Source organism: Cheilinus undulatus, linkage group 3, assembly GCF_018320785.1.
Source record: "Cheilinus undulatus linkage group 3, ASM1832078v1, whole genome shotgun sequence".
In the NCBI taxonomy this organism is placed as follows: Eukaryota; Metazoa; Chordata; class Actinopteri; order Labriformes; family Labridae; genus Cheilinus; species Cheilinus undulatus.
This window is the reverse complement of record NC_054867.1, coordinates 20,163,239-20,181,794: the sequence shown is the minus strand read 5'-3', so window position 1 is coordinate 20,181,794 and position 18,556 is coordinate 20,163,239. Positions and strand designations below refer to the sequence as shown.

At 37.1% G+C, this 18,556-nt stretch overlaps 1 protein-coding gene across 1 annotated transcript; it reads right to left on the bottom strand.

The window, feature by feature from the left end:
• Window positions 1-3,858: 3,858 nt before the first annotated feature.
• tmem128 (transmembrane protein 128) lies at window positions 3,859-14,170 on the bottom strand. Its single transcript, XM_041815698.1, has 5 exons — window positions 14,009-14,170; window positions 11,104-11,236; window positions 10,637-10,798; window positions 8,423-8,531; window positions 3,859-4,492 (listed from the first exon to the last, which is right to left on the bottom strand). Exons 1-4 carry the CDS (start codon window positions 14,106-14,108, stop codon window positions 8,432-8,434), a joined length of 495 nt encoding a protein of 164 aa, XP_041671632.1. The 5' UTR covers window positions 14,109-14,170; the 3' UTR covers window positions 3,859-4,492; window positions 8,423-8,431.
• Between the last annotated feature and the right edge of the window lie 4,386 nt (window positions 14,171-18,556).

The window sequence follows — 18,556 nt, the reverse complement described above, 5'->3', positions numbered from 1 at the left end:
AATTGAAGTTGGGGTCTGCAGACATACAAAGGTAACAGGGGGACTTATGTGTTACATATACAACATCAACAACGGTTTCCTTCATTGTAAGTTATTGTTAGCATCAGTCACCCATAAATAAAAGCATTACATAAACGCTCTTTTGCTGGTTTTGCTGCCAACGTAAATCACTTTCAGCGTTGTATAAAAAGTTTGAGCAGTTTTTTGACAATTTTACAAAATTAGAACTAGCAAAGCTTCTTTTACTTTATTCACTTCTTAAATTATATTCAACTTCCTGTTTCATGCTTGCCCTGCTCTCTTACGTAATGTCACACTCGCGAGGGTTTTTGTTATGTCATTTAATAACGTTTTACTTTGTATTAAATCCTGTCTTTTTCTGTTTTACACTCAGCCTCTCACTCCAGTCACCCTGACTTCATCCTGACTTCAGCCGGTCGCTTGACGACTTCATTTGGGGAGTGGTCGTCACGAGGACCGGACCCTTTATCAAGTAAGGCTCATGTGAATATAAACAATCCGCTGAGTATCGATTTGCCCATCACCGAGAACCAGTGAGACAAAGGGTCAGACATCTTGCTAATCAGGAAACAATAATGGGCGATCAATATGAACATTTTGATTTAATCTAGACCTCAGTCTGCACTCAGACAAAAAGTGCAGTTTAAGAGTAGATCCATTACTCTGGGATTTGCTGTGTAAAGCGTTTGACTGTTTTGTTAAAGATTTTTTTTAAAGATTTAGACCAGTCACATTAGTTCGCATCCTCAACCAAACTTGTTAGGGGAAATCGTGTCCTAGTAGCTATTTACTGACATTTGAAGCACCATAACAGGTTTAACAAAAATAAATTAAACAAAAGATTACATAGATATAAACATGAAGTAAATTCATGCTCAAACACAGAGATGCCTAAACAGATAGAGCTATATTATCACTAAACTCACAAACAAAAATTAAAGGAGCAATTCTGCCTGATACCTATTCTTAAAAACCCTACTTTTCCTCTGTGTAGTTTAAAATGCTGGACTTCTACATAAAACAGTGAGGGAAAAGAGCTATTATTAACCATGAAAAAAAAAATCATAGCTATGCATTTTATCAATATACTTAACAATAAAGTCAAACAGCAGCTTCCGCTGTCACACTTTAACCTGGTCTCATTGATTATGTAAATATTTGTTTCTTTGTGGGCTGATGATTAAATTTCTTTTTACAGCATGGAAGGACTCCCACACAGCAGGAGTACAGACTGGAGTCCTGATTGAATATGTTCTCGCTGAAAGATTGCTGAGATGAACAGGCAAAAAATATTCATGTAGAAGGTTTAGCCAATTGTAAACTTTACTGGTGCAGACTTTCAGCACAGAGATAATTCAGTAATAATGTTTTTTTTTCCCTGCTGTACTTCTTTGAAGTACCTTTATGGTTGTTCTTTACGTCTTCACCAGAGAAAAAGGTAATCTTAAGTTTATAAGGCAGAGCACAATACCTAAGAATAATTGATTTGATGGTTTGTTTAAAATAAATAGAGAGAAAAAAATAAATGCAAATAAGTGCAGGGAAAAAAAAATTAACATAAAAATTTTCACATTGTTCAGGTTGCATGCTTGCTCACTTTCTTGATTGATTGATTGATGATTGTAATTTCCAATGTGTTCCAAATGAATATGTTCATATAATTACAATTAAACAAACATTTGATTTTGACTTTTTCAATGAAAGTTTTCAAGTGTGTCGCTTCTGCTGTCGGTTTACATCACTGACATCACTCTCAGGTTTGGTCAATAGTTTGCCAGGTAAGCTTAATTAAAGGGAAACAACCTAAGGAGGTTGTTCCTCATAATTAAGTAAGTCACAGGTTTCAGCAGTATGGGGGGAAAGAATAATCTTTCTGCAGATGAAAAGTCTGAAGTAGTGCAGTATCTTGCAAAGGGTACAAAAACACTGTATATTTCACAAAAAATTAAGAACGATCACTGCACTGTGAAAAGATTTCAAAATACATGGAGTTTCTCACTACCCTGCCATGGTATAACAAGAATCATGCCTTCCAGAGTAAGATTCCACCTGATGTAGAAAGTATACCCACCCACCTGTGACTAAAATAAACTATTTTTACTTAAAAAATGATTTACAAACCCTTTTACTTGTTCATGAGCATCAGCTGGAGTTACAGTAAATGGATGATAAAAAAAGACTGTAGCGTGGTTAATCACTTCATAGTAAAATGAAATAAAATACCCATGATTAGGTTCGTATCACCTTGACATTTAAGAACCTGAAAATTTTAGAACAAAAGTTTTTTGATAGTCTTACAAACTTTAAAATGATCCATTTTTGATAACATTTGTTTATTCAAAAGATTTCAACCACAAAATCATGCCCAAATATTGTTATTTGAGCTCCTCATAATTAAATAGTCATTTCTAACAGCGTCAGTAATCAGTTTATTTTCTCCTGACATTTTTTACGGTTTGAGATGCCAAAATATGTAATTACTTACATTATTCAAATATTATGAAACTGATTCAAACAAAGTAGGTTCTGTAGGATACATTGTTTGAATCAGTTTCACGGATACATGCCAAGAACTAATAGATTTAAATAACAAAAAATGAGTTAGACACAAAAACATGCATGCCATGTCATTGACCTTTGTACATAAGAAATATTGTACTTTTGATTTGCAAGGTTTCACATTTTAAAGAAAATAATTATAAAAATGAACAGATTTCAGCTCGTGAACCCAAGGATTACAATGAAGAGTCTCTGACCACACATCTTCTCATGCCACATTTCATATTTTCTCTGATGTTCAGAGGCTCTTATCCTAGATTTCCATTCACAGCCAGGACTGATGTGAATTTATTTGTCCCAAGAGGGCCAAAATAGCCCTGCAATGTACTAAATTTCAATTCCGATTTTTCTAGAAACCCCAAACGCCACAGTCAGACAGTGGGCACATGCAGAAATGATAAAGTTATGTATTAGTTTGAAATTCAGGGTTAATAGTGTTTAACTTTGTTCAGATCCTACCAGCTGACTAAGACCACCTACAGCTTCTTTAAATGCCATGTGTTCACCTAATGTCAAGTCAAGATATTTATATTATTATATGATAATGAACATAAACAACAGGGATTCTTTTTAACGAGTTTTGTCTTAATACACCATTCTCCATTCTACAGCACCATTCAGCATAATCTGTAGATATGAAGTTGTTGCTTTAGACATATTTTTCATCAACACAGATTTGAATTAAAAAGGGAAACATCCATTTTATTATTTCTTTAAGATATATTTTGGGCTTTTTATGCATTTTTTTCTAGACGAGGACAGTGGATGGAGCCGAAAACAGGGGAAAGAGAGTGGGGGAGAGACATATGGGAAAGAAGCCACAGGATGGACTTGAACCCGGGCTGCCCGTGCACATGGGTCGCAACCCAACCACAAGATCATCCACATCCTGTGCTGTCCGTTTCATTGATCACTATTCTGAGGTACTAAGTTTGTTACTCTGCATATCCACACTGATTATTTTTAGAGGTTTCTCATTTATTGTGTTTTTTTTTACTGTGTCAAAGAGAGAGCATTGTAGGAATCTTTTGTTAAAATGCTTCATACTGAAGTTGGAAAAAGTTTGTTTTTGTCTGCAGTTCTAAAAGATTTTTTGAAAGGGAAATTCTGACTTTCTATATCTTTGTCACAAACCAGTTTTCGTGCCAAATTTCTGGATTAAGTAGACTAAGTGGTATGTTCCGGTCCAACACTGCACAGGTAATATTTCAGCTTTATCTCATTGAAATGTTTAAAGCTGTGCTCTATCAAAAAAAGGACAACAATTCAGTGGAAAAATTAAGATAAAAACATTTATTAGTGAAAAACATTTTACAGAATATGGGTAAATGTACATTTATTTCACAAAATGTCTTGTTAAGAAAAATAAAATAAGTTACAGTCTTTGTTGGTTTCATGTATAGGCTCGTGGTGTGGAGGATATTTAAAGTTTCACAGAAGTAAAAGTAAATACGTTTTTTTTTTTCTTTTTTTTTTTTTTAATAAGCAGTTGAATCCATTTAGATTGGACTGTAGGCTAAACCTATTCTGTGTGCTTGCTGTCAAAAGTGCCCAGGACTATTAAAGAGCATTCATAGGACTAAGCCAAAGTTTATGGTATCAGTAACACCTGTAATTGAGTCATTTTTGTTCAGCTACAGAACTAAACATCTGCTGCAAAAGGGACTTATATCAAAAATTAACTTGTTAAACTCCATCGACACGGTGTGTCACACTTCTTGACACTTGTGCATTTGTTTCCTAAGGAAAACACAACGATGAAAAGTTATAAACTGTGATGTTTAAAGTCATTTAACACCAACAGTCCAACAATTTTGACTGCTGCCAGACAAAAGCTGCAGCGATGGTTGTGTTTTCAGCAGTAGGTCGATCAGTCTGGTGCAGGTGTGGGTCTGCCATGCACACATGATGTCTGGAAGGTGTGAGAGACAAAGAGGTGACAGAGGACATGAGCCAGGGGGAAGATTAGATAGTTTCAAATCAAATTCTAGACAAGATTATTGACAAAATCCTGATTGTAGCTAGAGGGGAGCTGGTCAGCGTATCCACATAAATCTCTGCAGACACAATTGTATCAGTCTTCTATCTCAGCGGTTCTCAGCTCATCTAGCCTCACCCATCACCACCTCCTGGATGAGGAATCATAACCCAATTTTCCTGATATTTTCAACCAATCAAGTTTATTTAATAAAAATGTTGCGGGTTAGACCTTTGATGGACAAAAGATTGAAAGAAAGGGTGTGTAGAGCACATCATTACAGAAGCCCTGGTAGGAATTGTATGTATACATTTTATTTTATTTCCATTTATTTATGGTAATATGTAAATTTTGGTTGTTTTCTAGAGACACATTATCATGGGAAAACCTGCTTTGATACCCCAAAAATAACAAGATAAATAAGTCAAGATCTAAAGGAAACAACCATAGTAAACACTGTCACGGCAAAACTGAGTCAAATTAAATATATGGATGTACTGTTTGTCTACTTAGGGCTTCAGTACATCAGACTTTTTGCTACCGTGTCCTTAATCTAGCAAAACATTTCACATTCCCTCTAAAAACAGCTCAGCAATAAATTTGTAGGTCTCTACCCAACAGTTAAGAACCACAGGTCTGTTTATGAAATGTATTACATAAGATATTTCCATATTCAACTTATTATAATAATTTATTCTTCTTTTGACCCTTTAATTATGCAGGACTGAGCTTTGGGCGAAAGAAGAACGAGTTCATAGATGTGATTGCCAGGGCTAGTTTACTCACTTCCTCCATACCTTAAATTTCCTGCAATATGAATTTTTTATTTGTTTTATTTCTATTTAATATGCATATTATTTACAATACAATCATTTGCATAGTCAAAGTATGAATTAACCTTCATTTATACTAGCTGTAAGACAACAAATAAGTAATAAATCATGGACTGTAAAAGGAAAATCTATTTGAATTTCAATATGCATCTGTTGTGCCTCTTAATGATTTGAGTCCAGGTGTTGCCGAATGTGTGCTTGGAGGTTGTTTTTTAATGTAGCATGACAGTTAACAGGATGAAGTCAGACCAAATTTAAAGTGAGAAACATTGATGTTAATTGTAAAAAGTATGAGGACAGTTTAACTTTAACTTCTACTCATTATTTTTGGATGAATACTGTGTTAATCATTCAATATGAAAACTAAAGGTGAAATTTCCCTCTTATGCCATGTTCAGGGTTGGAAGCTTGAATGCTGCTTTTGTGACGTGCAGTACTCTGTATGTGCTCAGGGTTAAAAGTTGTATAAATGTAAAGAAACTGTAGTTATTACATAGATTCTTGGTTGAAGACCAACTGTAGAGAAAGTAAATTAACTCTAGAAGGATATAAGGACCCATTTAATTTTAAATGAACATATATGATCACCCTTCAGCTATCTTTATAGGACCTTTACTATTATGATTCACTTTCTTTCTTGCACTAAGCCCAGTTCAGCCCAAAGACCAACACCACACTTTCTAAGAGCATTGCAGGGCACAGATGCAGCCATTGCAGCTCCAATCAGGTTAGCGGACAGGATTTCCTGCAGTCAAGATAGGAACAGCTGCTTCTGGAGCACGAGGCATTAGATGTGTTTCATCAGCCAATCAGCCCCTTGGGGTCCAGAGAGGAAGTCAGCAGTCACATCATTTACTTAGTTAATATTAATCGTTGAATTGGCAGAACATTCTGTAATACAGAGAATCTTTAAAAATTAGATGTATTGTACATTGTATATTGTTATCAACAGTTGTGGCTGAAGCAGTGTTATGTTCACCATTCCCACGATAAAGTACACTCTCTGCTTATTTCAGGCAACACCAATTCCTCTACATATGACTAAACTGCTCCCCTTTAAGTAAAATAAGGGTGTAAAGCACCTGTTTCAACGTGATACAATGTTGATATTTTGGACAACAATTTGATATTTTCCAATATCACAAAATCTGCAACAGTATGGTTTCAATACAATCAATATAGAGGCTGATGTCAAACGATTTTATGCACATATTTCACACAGTTAAAGGGGGTAAAAGTAGTTTTGATAATCACTGAAAGGTTTCTGTATTTAATTTAAAAAAAAAAACTCTTAACAAAAAGAATAAAGACTTCAGTTTTACTGTACTGGACCATTTTAGTAATGCTGCAAATGTTTTTATCACTTAAAGTTGAGAGCCCCTGATTACCTTTAAATTAGGAACACAATATGGACATTTGTGTTAAAACATGTTGATTTTAAAAAAAAATATTTTCAGTATCAAACATTTTTATTTCCTCATTAACTCAGATCACTCTAAAGCCCCATTATGTAATTTTCTGCAACATTTCATAATCATGATCAGGTCTTCAAGACCTCTGTTTCCCTATTTTAGATTTTTTGTCTTAACTAAATTACAAACTTGGACTTAGTTACTTCTGCTCTATTTCAGCCTTTGATGCTTAACACAGTGACATATTAATGCGGCATTTACTTCATTTGTAATTTTGCAATACATTGTATTTTAATGAGATTAAATCCATGGCATGTGATGTTACTGTGATGCATCTACATTATTTTGATTTACTGCCATCATGACTTTTATAAATGGAATGTTTAGGGCAAAGTTTTATTTCAAAGGATGACATGAGTTGCCACATAAGAGAAAGAGAGGGGGGATAATATAAATTGAGCAGCTATCCTGCTTCAACCACTTCAATTTCGGTCAGCTTATATTTTAATTCTAAATTCAACATAAGACGGCTGACCAAAGCCAGTGTATCAATGGAGGCACGAAGCAGCACTTTTTCCTGTCTGTTTATCTGTAGAGCCTGTACCAGACACCACCCATGCTACTTCATCTTAACAAGGTGAAAGTTTTTTTTTACAATGTTACAATGTCATTTAGCAGATGCTTTTATCAAAAGCAACGTACAATCGAGAGTAAGTACAACACATGCAAAGATCTAGACAAGAAGAAACAGCCTCAGTAAGTGCCACAAGTGCTTCAAGAACATTTGGACTCAGGTGCTGCCATGCAGTGTTTAAGGCAATGCACATGGTGTATAGACGTTTTTTTTTTTTTTTTAAATAAACATCAACAATGAAAAAACCAATGAGCAATATGACACCTCTCATTATCACTATCAATTAAACAATCAATTCCATAAACAATCTCATATGGTGGTTGTATACAGATAAATTAGGCAAGGACCCGTCCTGCTATAGTCTATGTCTGAAATATGTCCACACAGCCAAGATGGGATTAGATATACTCTTTATCTCGGGTATTGACGGTTAGCAACTGCTACTACTGCCAGCTTGTTGAGGACATGCTGCAGGGCTGAAACTGTCAACAGTGTGGGAGAAATTTCAAAATAAAAGCGTGGCTAAAAGGTTCGATAGATATTCTGACTTTCTATGGATCTGGTTGGGTGATAAATCAACCACTGGATGTATCTATACACATTGATGGATCGTTACACCCCTTAAAATAAGGTGCACATAAATGATACATTATCTCTTCCTGTTGCAGCAGTTTGAACTGACAAGATTTCAGAATGTTGCAGAGCAGCCTGGTGCAAGTATTTACAAGCTTAAACTCGTCTCATCATGAATCTTTGGTCTGAGCTGGGCTTTAGGTCCCAAGTTATACCTTTCCTCTAGTATAACAAAACACAATCAAATAGAAATGTTAGCTAAAAGTGGCTCATTACTAAGATTGGTGGATCCGTTGATCTACATGTACAATGTGCAAGCTTTAACTAAGCATTCAGCGTTATAGTCCCAATAATGGCAGAGAAAAACATTTACCATGTGAGTACAGTCAGTTTATTAAGGTATCATCCTCACCTGTCAAAGTCATCCAAGCATAGAGATGAACATTACCACTCCCATGAACTGTGTGAAGAGGATGAGTGGAGTGAAGAAAGACCACACGGGCCACAGTGCCATGTTAAAGCTGTAAGGGAAAAACAATCAACTTACAAATGTCAGATTAAATATGTTCAATTTGCTGATTTCTGCATTCTTAAAGGCAACTGTCGCAATGTCACAGTCAATGCAGAGGATAAACAAAGGACGATGTTAAGAGCATGAGTGAAAATCAAAAGTAGTTATTTTCTATTTCAGAGCTGCTAAGAAAAATACAGGGAGGCTGAGAGATCTAAGCTTTCATCATTAAACCTCTGAGGGCTGCATCACATAGATCCAGTTTTGTGTTTGACAACTTTCCATTTTATAAAACTAATGGCCCATTTAGAAGTAATTTATCACATAAGCAATCATTATCAAAAATACAATGAAAAAGTTTCAAATGTATTATAGTCAATAGGCTAATCTAATCAATGACCGAGAACAGCTAAATGGCCAATCAATTTAAGTAACTGCTGGGCTTGAGACATCAAATATGCAAACTTAAGCAGGCATCATGGATGAGTGTGAAAAGTTATAGCAAAACTCATTTTGCTTATGATCACTTAATCGTTAACTGTCATTACGATTATTGCCTCATGAGCCTCTCATCAAATACAGACAACCATTAAGTGATGACACCAAAAAATCTATAGGAACTACAAAAGCACAAGAGATCATAAGACTAAGATGCTTTTCATCACTGCAATCACTGAGTCAATGAGAGATGAAGCAATTTACAGTGCTCAGACCTACAGGTACATCTCAAAAAATTAGGATATCATGAAAAAGTTCAATATTTTTGTCACTCATTTCAGAAAGTGAAACCCATACATTATATAGACTCATTACACATAGAGTGAAATATTTCAAGCCTTTATTTCTCGAAATGTTAATGATTATGGCTTACAGATAATGAAAACACAAAATTCAGTGTCTCAGAAAATGAGAATATTGTGAAAAAGTTCAATTTGGAAAGTTATGGTGTCACACACCCTACTCAGCTAATTAACTCAAAACACTTGTAATACACCTACTTGTTTTTTTTAGGGCTTAAAACATTTTGTAAAAGGAGTGAATAAAGCATGAGTAGAGGCCCGCTCTGATTGTTGTGCTTGCCTGTGCATGCTGGCAAGTTCTTGGTCAACCCCTAAAACGTGGTATTTAAACACTTGTCTGTTATACCTCATGCTGCTGTAATATTTTGGGAAGGTTTAACAGTATTAAAAAATGAACACCGTCTTTTCTCACACCAAATGTTTCTTTCCTTTTGAAAAAAAACAAGACCTCAAATGCAGTATTTAAAACCAGTGACAACTCTTAAAATATTTTAGACACAAAATCAGTGTCTGCTTAGTTCTATTCAGCAAGCACAGGAGATTCAGGAAAATGACTGTGAGAAAAATTGCTGCTTACCAAAACTTTCTCTGATGCTCTAATGTAATTGCCACGATCGAGATGCCTATTGAAATAGTTGATCACCTTCACAAACCTTGCTTTATTTTTGGATTCTTTGTTTTCATCACCATTTTCCTCAGCTTAAGCTGAAATACAAGTTTAGTTAAATAAACACTTTGATATCACTTTGTTCAACTTGCTTTTTCATAAATTTGCAAGTATTTCTAGGACTTTTACCCTAAACTGCCTATCAACTGGTATAGCAAAATGTTTCTCAAAAGGTGCTATGTTTGAAAGAGGTGGGTTTGGCAGGGCACGATAAGTCATGCATGAGCACAAACACAGGCATGCGATCTAGACACTGGTCCAATGAAGAGCTTGAGTGTTTACTCAGATTTGGGCAGATGGGATTATCCAAACAAGAGGTAACTGTGCTCAGGCTTGGTTGGGTCTGGAGCAATGTGAGCGCAGACAAGGGGGAGAGAAGGGAGGGGGGACAATCCTGCTTCAGTACAACACAGGGCAACTGGAGTGTAAGTGGACCCTAAAAGATGTAAACTACATGTTACTTCAAAATTGAACAGTAGGAAATGCATGTTCTCCACAAGGCACGATTAAAAGGAAAACTGACTTGCTGGAGTGACATTTACTTCAGCTGTGTGACACCCTGTTAGATGCATACATGCACAGAGGTAAAAAAAAGGCTTTATTTTATTGCCACTGACATAAACTGCACTATTGTGTTTTGTGTTTTACCTGCAGGACGCTGCAATAAAAGCTGCAGTGGTGATGGGAGGAATGGCAGGGTACTCTTGGTCATAGTGCTGGATGCCTTTGAACCACTCCAGGTACACAATGCAAAACATGGCCAGAGACAGACAGAGTCCAAGGAGTATCAGGCCCACATTGAACCACCAACTATGGAGAAAAGGAAATGATCTATATTAATTGTACAAAGGCAGCCTGTAAAGACTTGTTGATGCTATTCAAATGTAAAGACAATATTCTTACAATTCACATTAATTAGGCTATTCTCTTAGGAATACTCAAAAGAAGTCAAACTCAGATAAAGCTCTCATTTGTCTGTCATGTTTTACCCAGATGTATGAAAAGAACCTGCTACCTGTCATATTTATTTTTTTTAATGGGTTTACAATGAAGAGAATTGAAAATTGATAACCATGGTCATGAAGGAAAGTTGATTGTCTTCCGCATAACTTCACCTTTTGATGTCGTCGTTTTCCATTATGTTGTGGATGAAATCAACGTAGTATGTCACACCTATAGATGCAACAATCCAGAAAATGGTGTGTCTGTTGATGCGTGGGAGTGGTTTGGCATCCTTTTCTTCGTGACCTAAAAAGTAATAGAAAAAAAAAAAAGACTTAAAGAAACTGTTTCAAACATCTTGTCTACTTTAAGATAATACTTCATTCAACTAGGATTTTAGGTAAATATATTATTTTTAACAAAGCAAGCACAAGATAATAGACTTTAACTTTTGAAGACTTCATTTTGAGTAGGCGTCTTTGAAGCACTTTATCATGACTTGATTTAATCAATGACGTTTAACATTTGAATGTTTGTTTTTATTGCATTTTTTCCATAATGAGCTGTAAATGGGCATTGCAGCTGTTTATTGTTGTTGTCTTTAGAAAACCCAAACTCATGTCTGCACAACACATTTCACAGATTTTTCACATCTTTTTAGGCACTCATAAAGATATCTCAAAGCTTGAGATATCTCAGTATGGGACCAAATAATGGTTGACAGATGTAACTGTGGGGTGTGCTAGGGTAGGTAGAAGGGGGAGGTAGGGCATCAGCCTAATCCAGCAGGGGTGAATGCTAAGCCCCAGTCAGGGCCCCTCACCCTAGCTCTGCCACCCTCTTGCTAAGTCTGGGTCAGCTGAAGGTGGAAATGCTGTTTGGCCATGTTGCAGAGTAGGTAAGAAAGAGAACGTCTCCATGTTGGCATGGTGGGTGGTGAGAGCTAGCATAGATGGGGGTGGTTCTATGACACTGGAGATCACTTTCTGTTCAGACCTCTGGGGTTTTGTTTGGAACTAACTGAACAAATCCCTGGCAAAGTCTTGGCTTCTTGCTGCCCTTCGGTTGGCACAGTTGACCTGTGGAGGCGAATAGTTAGGATTTAACTGGGTTTAGGGACTTCTTTGTTAAGTGCTTTTCCTTTCTGTAGAGGCATGTTTGGGCAAAAAAAAAAGAGGCTAAAGTAAGGCATAGATTTGGCAAGTAAGCTGCCTTAGGACAGCACTAGGCAGAAAGGGAGATTGACACAACCCCAGTCGTGCTTTGGATGTCTTTGCATATTAGTGCTTTAAAATTCAGGAGCTCTCCAGGCATATTACTAGGTGTGGAAAGGCCCAGACAAGACAGCAGCCGTGAAGCTTGACCTTGGCTGCAGTACACTTGTGTTGACACGTGTTGAGACATGTGTCGAGACTGACTCTGGCTGCCTGCCCCATCCCGGAATCATTAGCATCCTACAAAGAACAAATTAACACTTAGACCCTGCATGGTCAACTTTAACAAAACTGCAAAGAGGAGCTAAATGGGCTACATATAAGATTTTTCTTCTCATAATAGAAAGTTCAACCCCCCTCCCCCCCCAGGCTTTAAGGAGCTACTGAGATGAAAGCGATAGTTTACTTTGAGGTAATCTTACATTTTAGAGAGTGATTAATCTCTATAATTTAATGGTTGATTAAACGTATCAGAGTCTGATGTTGGCTGCTGAAGTGCTCTGGAACGCTAGTCTACAGTGTAGGAGTTCACAGTGAACTCCATGCCTCAAACAAGAGCTGGTATGTGACCTACATATGTAGCCAAAGTTATGCCAAGTGGTCCGTTTTGGATACAGGATATAGCATACAGGGACCTCCCATGAAATGATATGTAAACTAGAATAAAATGCAGTCACTAATAAGAAAGCAGTGATCGCTGTGCAAGCGTTTTTTTCCCTCAGTTAACGCTAACAAAGATGTGACCCTTTGGTTGGGGACAGTGTGGAGTAGAGTTTCCTTGTATTATATTGCCGAGCTGACGCAGCGTTTGCTCACAGTCAAAACAATCAAGAATAACTGGTTGTCTGCCAGTGAAGGCCTCCGAGTTGTACAATTGTCCACTGTGCAAGCTTAAACAGAGTGAATCTTTCTGCTATTGTTGTGTGGGTTTAAAAAGAAACAGCTCATTTTTTTAAGGCTATCTACAAATGTGTGAACTGCACATTAAAGCCTGAGTTGCAGAGGTGAAAGAAGTACAGGGTTATCATACTCTAAATAAAAGCAGATCATTCAACGTTTATAGAGTACTAATTACAAAGTTTCTGCTTTTGATACTTGAGGGGATTGTACAGGGAAATATGATCTTTCCTTAATCTGCTATAACAGAAGAATATGAATCTCTAACATTGTTGTTTATTATAAGGAAGGACGTAAAATGCAATCGCTGTTTGGGGATGAAATGTTTTATCTTTCTCCCACAAGGTTCTACTGACTGCTATTACTCCTTTTAAAAATTGATCAAAAGTGAAAGTACACAAAAAGCAACTCAATTATGTAGTAACTGAGTTGCAGTAATGAATAAATGTTAATAAGTAACTTTCCATACCTCCATAATTTTCGATTCTAGGTATTTCAAAAAGAAAAAGCAGTTATTTAAGTAATATATAGCAGGAAATAACTTGAAACTACCTTAATGTCACTGGGCTGCTTGGAGAGAAATAATTGCCACTATTTTTATTTTGAATTTTGAACAGACTTTGTCTGCAGGATTTTATTGACAGCAAAAAACTGGATGCCTATGGGACTTGTCTTTTTAAACCCACAGTACAGAAACAAATATCGATACAGTAAGACTTTTACTAGGTTCAAACCGAGGTTCAGCACTGGTATCCTGACAGCCCTACTGAACATACATTCCTATAAAGGTTAGCACCTTTACTGACAGTGATATTTACATGCTTAAGTTAGCCACTAAGGTGTTTATTTCCACAGTTACCGAGCTACAGTACTAGGTAGTTGTTTGCTAACAATGGTTTGAATTGTCATTGTTTTTTCCTGTCAGTTAAGAAAAAAAGATCAACCTCAACGTCAGCCAACAGCTTACTCTTTTCATCTCCGTCATCGTGTGTCGTTGTTCGCATAAGAAACTCGGCATCTTTTTTAAATCTGTTCCGCAACGTTGCAAGCTCGCTGTCGTTCAACATTATGATGTTTCCGTTGAATTACACCAGCTGCAAATGCTAACTGGTGATAAGGCGGCACTTCCGCACTGGAATAGAAACACAGTAGTCGCGTTTTTATGACGCAGTTGAAAGCGACATCCTTTTGTTTATCATGCAATAATGAAAATGACAGATTTTAACTAATGACGATAGATTAAAAAAAGTTTTAGATAGATAAAAGTGATATGTATAGAAAATACACAACTAAATAATTTTTAAAATCTGTTTTCTTGTTTTTTTTTCACACAAGTTAAATTTAAACTATAGACCTCTGTTTGTTTGTTTTTTTGCCCGTGATTAAAAATTGACCAAAGCCTCTAAGTGAGGGAGACAATGCTCAGACGTCTCCTATTTTAATCTGGCCACAGGGTTTATTCTGGTAGTGCCATGAGGTCATTGCTGTGCTGTGATTTATCCTTAAAAGGTTTATTGACAAAGGCAGAGCAAGGGGGTGGCCTGCGGGGCCTAAGCCCCATATCTTTAAGCTTGATTTAAAAGAAAAAAAAAAGAATGTGACAATATGGGTGTGATTTCTGCCTTTTTTTTGTTTTTGTTAAATGGGGCTTCATATAGACAGGAGATGCTACTGTGATGATAAGAGCAATTTGAAGATTTTAATCCATAAATTCCATCTTTTATAACTTAAACTGGATACTAACCTTCATCCACACTCAACTGTTGAGGACAAAATTAAGAAATAACCTAGACAAGCATGTTATGCTAACTTTGATTGCTTCATATCAGTATTTGCATAGAAATAAATATAACTGTATTATGTTTCAGGAGCTGGGACACATTTTTATACTTCAGAAAAGATGTAGAACCCAATCATGGCTTTCAAATATCTGTTTAGTTTGTGGGTTTGCTGAAAGTCTTACTTCACCAACTGGTCTCGTTTGAAATGTGTGGACTATATTAATATCTATGATTCAAACTGTCAACTCTTTAAAGAATTGACTGTTAGATGTTGATAGTCCCAATTTTACACACTGCACCTTTAACTTCTTTTTATTTTTTAAAGATTCACATTATCCTTGAAAAGCAGATGGATACGCGCATCACTGGCAAAGCTCCTGTCTGAACTGTTTGGGCCTGGCTAGAAAGTGGCAAGACCAATCAGCAACGAGGGGCAGTACTTTTGGGCACAGCAGAGTCATGGCATAAGCGAGCAGCAGCAAGAGGCCGGTGCAATTATGACAGAAGACATTAGCGTGGATTCTGCTAAAGTACCAGTTTGATCAAAACTTGACGACATTTCTTTGTTACAAAAAAGAACAAAGAACAGCAGTGAGTTGTTTTCTTTTCAAAAACGCCATAGTCATAACCTGACATGTCTGTGGTCGCCATGGTTCACGTTATGCAGTTCTGTATGAAGTTTACTCCTTCAGTAGGGGTACAGCTTGGTAGCGGCTACATCACGTAAAGATGTGACAGAATGTTCATCCAATTATCCTCCGAGTTTTTTTTTTCAAAGGCTCTGCCCTTTCCCAATCACTGTCTATGAGTGGTTTTCTAGATGGATGTGTGAAACACACATCAAGATTTTGGGGGAGTTTCACAAGGAGAGGACTCAGGCTGGAGTCAGCGCATCAACAAGAGCCACTACGCACAGACCAATCCTAGACATGGGCTACAAATGTCACATTTCTCGTGTCAAGCCACTCCTGAACCAGAGACAATGTCAGAAGCGTCTTACCTGGGCTGTGGAGAAAAAGAACTAGACTGTTGCTCAGTGGTCCAAAGTCCTCTTTTCAGATGACAATAAATGTTGCATGTCATTTGAAAATCAAGGTCCCAGGGTCTGGAGGAAGAGTTGAGAGGCACAGAATCCATGTTGCTTGAAGTCCAGTGTGAAGTTTCCACAGTCAGTGATGATTTGGGTTGCCATGGCATCTGCTGGTGTTGATCCACTGTGTTTTCTGCTGTCCACAGTCAACGCAGTCATCTACAAGGACATTTTATAACACCTCATGCTTCCTTCTGCTGACAAGCTTGATGGAGATGCTGATTTCATTTTCCAGCGGGACTTGGCACCTGCCCACACTGCCAAAGGTACCAAAAGCTGGTTCAGTGACCATGGTGTTACTGTGCTTGATTGGCCAGCAAACTGGCCTGACCTGAACCCCATAGAGAATCTATGGAGTATTGTCAAGAGGAAGATGAGAGACACCAGACCCAACAATGTAGATGACCTGAAGGCCGCTATCAAAGCAACCTGGGCTTCCATTATACCTGAGCAGTGCCACAGGCTGATCGCCTCCATGCCATGCCGCATTGATGCAGTAATTCATGCAAAAGGATGCCCAACCAAGTACTGAAGGCATAGAAATGAGCATACTTTTCAGAAGCCTGACATTTCTGTTTATGTCTGTCTTATGTAATATTCGAATTTCCAGAGACACTGAATTTTGGGTTTTCATTATATGTACGCCATAATCATCATAATCATCAACTTTTCAAGAAATAAAGGCTTGAAATATTTCACTCTATGTGTAATGAGTCTATATAATATTTGGGTTTCACTTTCTGACATGAGTGACAAAAAATATTGAACTTTTCATGATATTCTAATTTTTTTAGATGTACCTGAAATCCCCCCCCATGTTGGATAACTTAAAAAATACACATCAAGCATTTTTTGCCAAAATAATGACCTTCAACATGATTTCATTATGATGAAGGCATATTGAGAATAATTACATATTTAAAAGGACATTGGTTCTAGAGGACATTTTTAAAGCTGAAGTTGTATAATTTTACTGGAAATGTATAGATTTGTTTTTAAGATAACTTTAAAAAGTGCAGAAAATTGTCTGGTAATTTAAAAAATGTCTAGGGGAGCATGTCCCCAGACTCTCTTAAGTTTAGGCTAAGCCCCAGATATTTAACTCTTTTGGCGCCAACCCGGTCATTGGGGATATTTAAATGAGATAATTCTGGCAGGCCATATTGTTGAGCTGGATTACAACCCTGCACATAGTGATGACACTTTAGAGCTTACCCATGCTGGTCCCTACTAGAAACTTGGAAAGACAAGGCAAGAAGTTGGAGTTTTTTAAAAGAGGCGTTACAACACATTTCCTCTTTGTTAATGGTCAAAACTTCTTGTTCCTTCAGGCCTCATAAAGGTGATGGATTAGGTGAATCTGAAACTGACAGACAAATCCTGCAAGAACTGACACAATGAAGAAGGTTAGACATTTTAGTCATACTTCATCAAAAGGGTGATGCAGTTTTACAGAGAAATAACTGAAGTTAAGGAGAGGTCCCGGGGGAAAAATATGCCCTCACAAGTAATCCTACTATATCTTATTGCGGAAATCAAATATTGATCTGTCCACCTAGATTTGTTTTGCAACAGTAGCGTTGGGCCTTGTTTCAGTTTCAGAGTATCCTGTGGGGCCTGGATTAAACAGAAGCATTAAGCAACACTGAGTCTCACTGAAGACTAGAAAACATAAGTTTAATACTGCCAAACTTGAGTAACAGCTTGACTAATACCCAAAGTAGGCAATATACAATTACAGGTAAGCAGTGTGATGAATGAGCACCTGTGTTAAACCTGCTGGGATTAGTAGAGCTTCATAAAGCTGGGCAGACTTCCTCCTGCTGCTGACTGTGTGTACACAGGGTAAAGAGGCTGCTCATTCTAGTGGTGGAAAATCAGACTGCATTAAAACTTCACCTGAGGCTGACACCAAGCATCTTGCTTCTATGGAGCTTCTGTGTCCCTGGCCAAGTGAACCCCGTTCAGGGTGCCGAGGAATGTGCATTAGCTTTGTCCCGTGTGAGAGTCAAATTCACCTCAGGTGCACCTCTCCCGTTTCCCTTCCCCCACTCCAACATCCAATCCCACAGATAAGGTGCCATTTCCCAGCCTTACTGTGGGGTTGGAATGTGGAGAGCAGCCGTCTGTCACAATGTGTCATCTTATACATTAAAAAACACAGATTCTTAGGTAATTTTCAGTGTAGCCCCAAATTTCTCATAGTTCAACATAGCAATCTTAAGAATTTTTTGATATACCAGTTGATAGTTAATTTCAGGAAAATGTTATCAAAATACTGGAAAAGGTATGAAAAACAAAGAAACTATGAAAAAAATTGAATAATAGTATAAAACATATCATTTGCTATACATATTGTAACAATATTCCTTTTTTCTGATTTAAATAAGGCATCTGTCATTTAGATATAAGACTTTACAAAATGTACGTAAGCATGTTAAGGCCTCAAGATCACCAAAATGTATGACTTTGAAAAGATTCACTAGTTAAAATCTATGGGTACTGTGAATTTTCTTCAAGTTGAATGTTTCCTCAGGCTACGGCAATTTCATCCATAAGCATAGTGAAAAACGCCAGGACATATCATTCAGTTAGAAAACTGTTTAATCTTTAAGATTAAATCATGTGCATAAGAACACCCAGG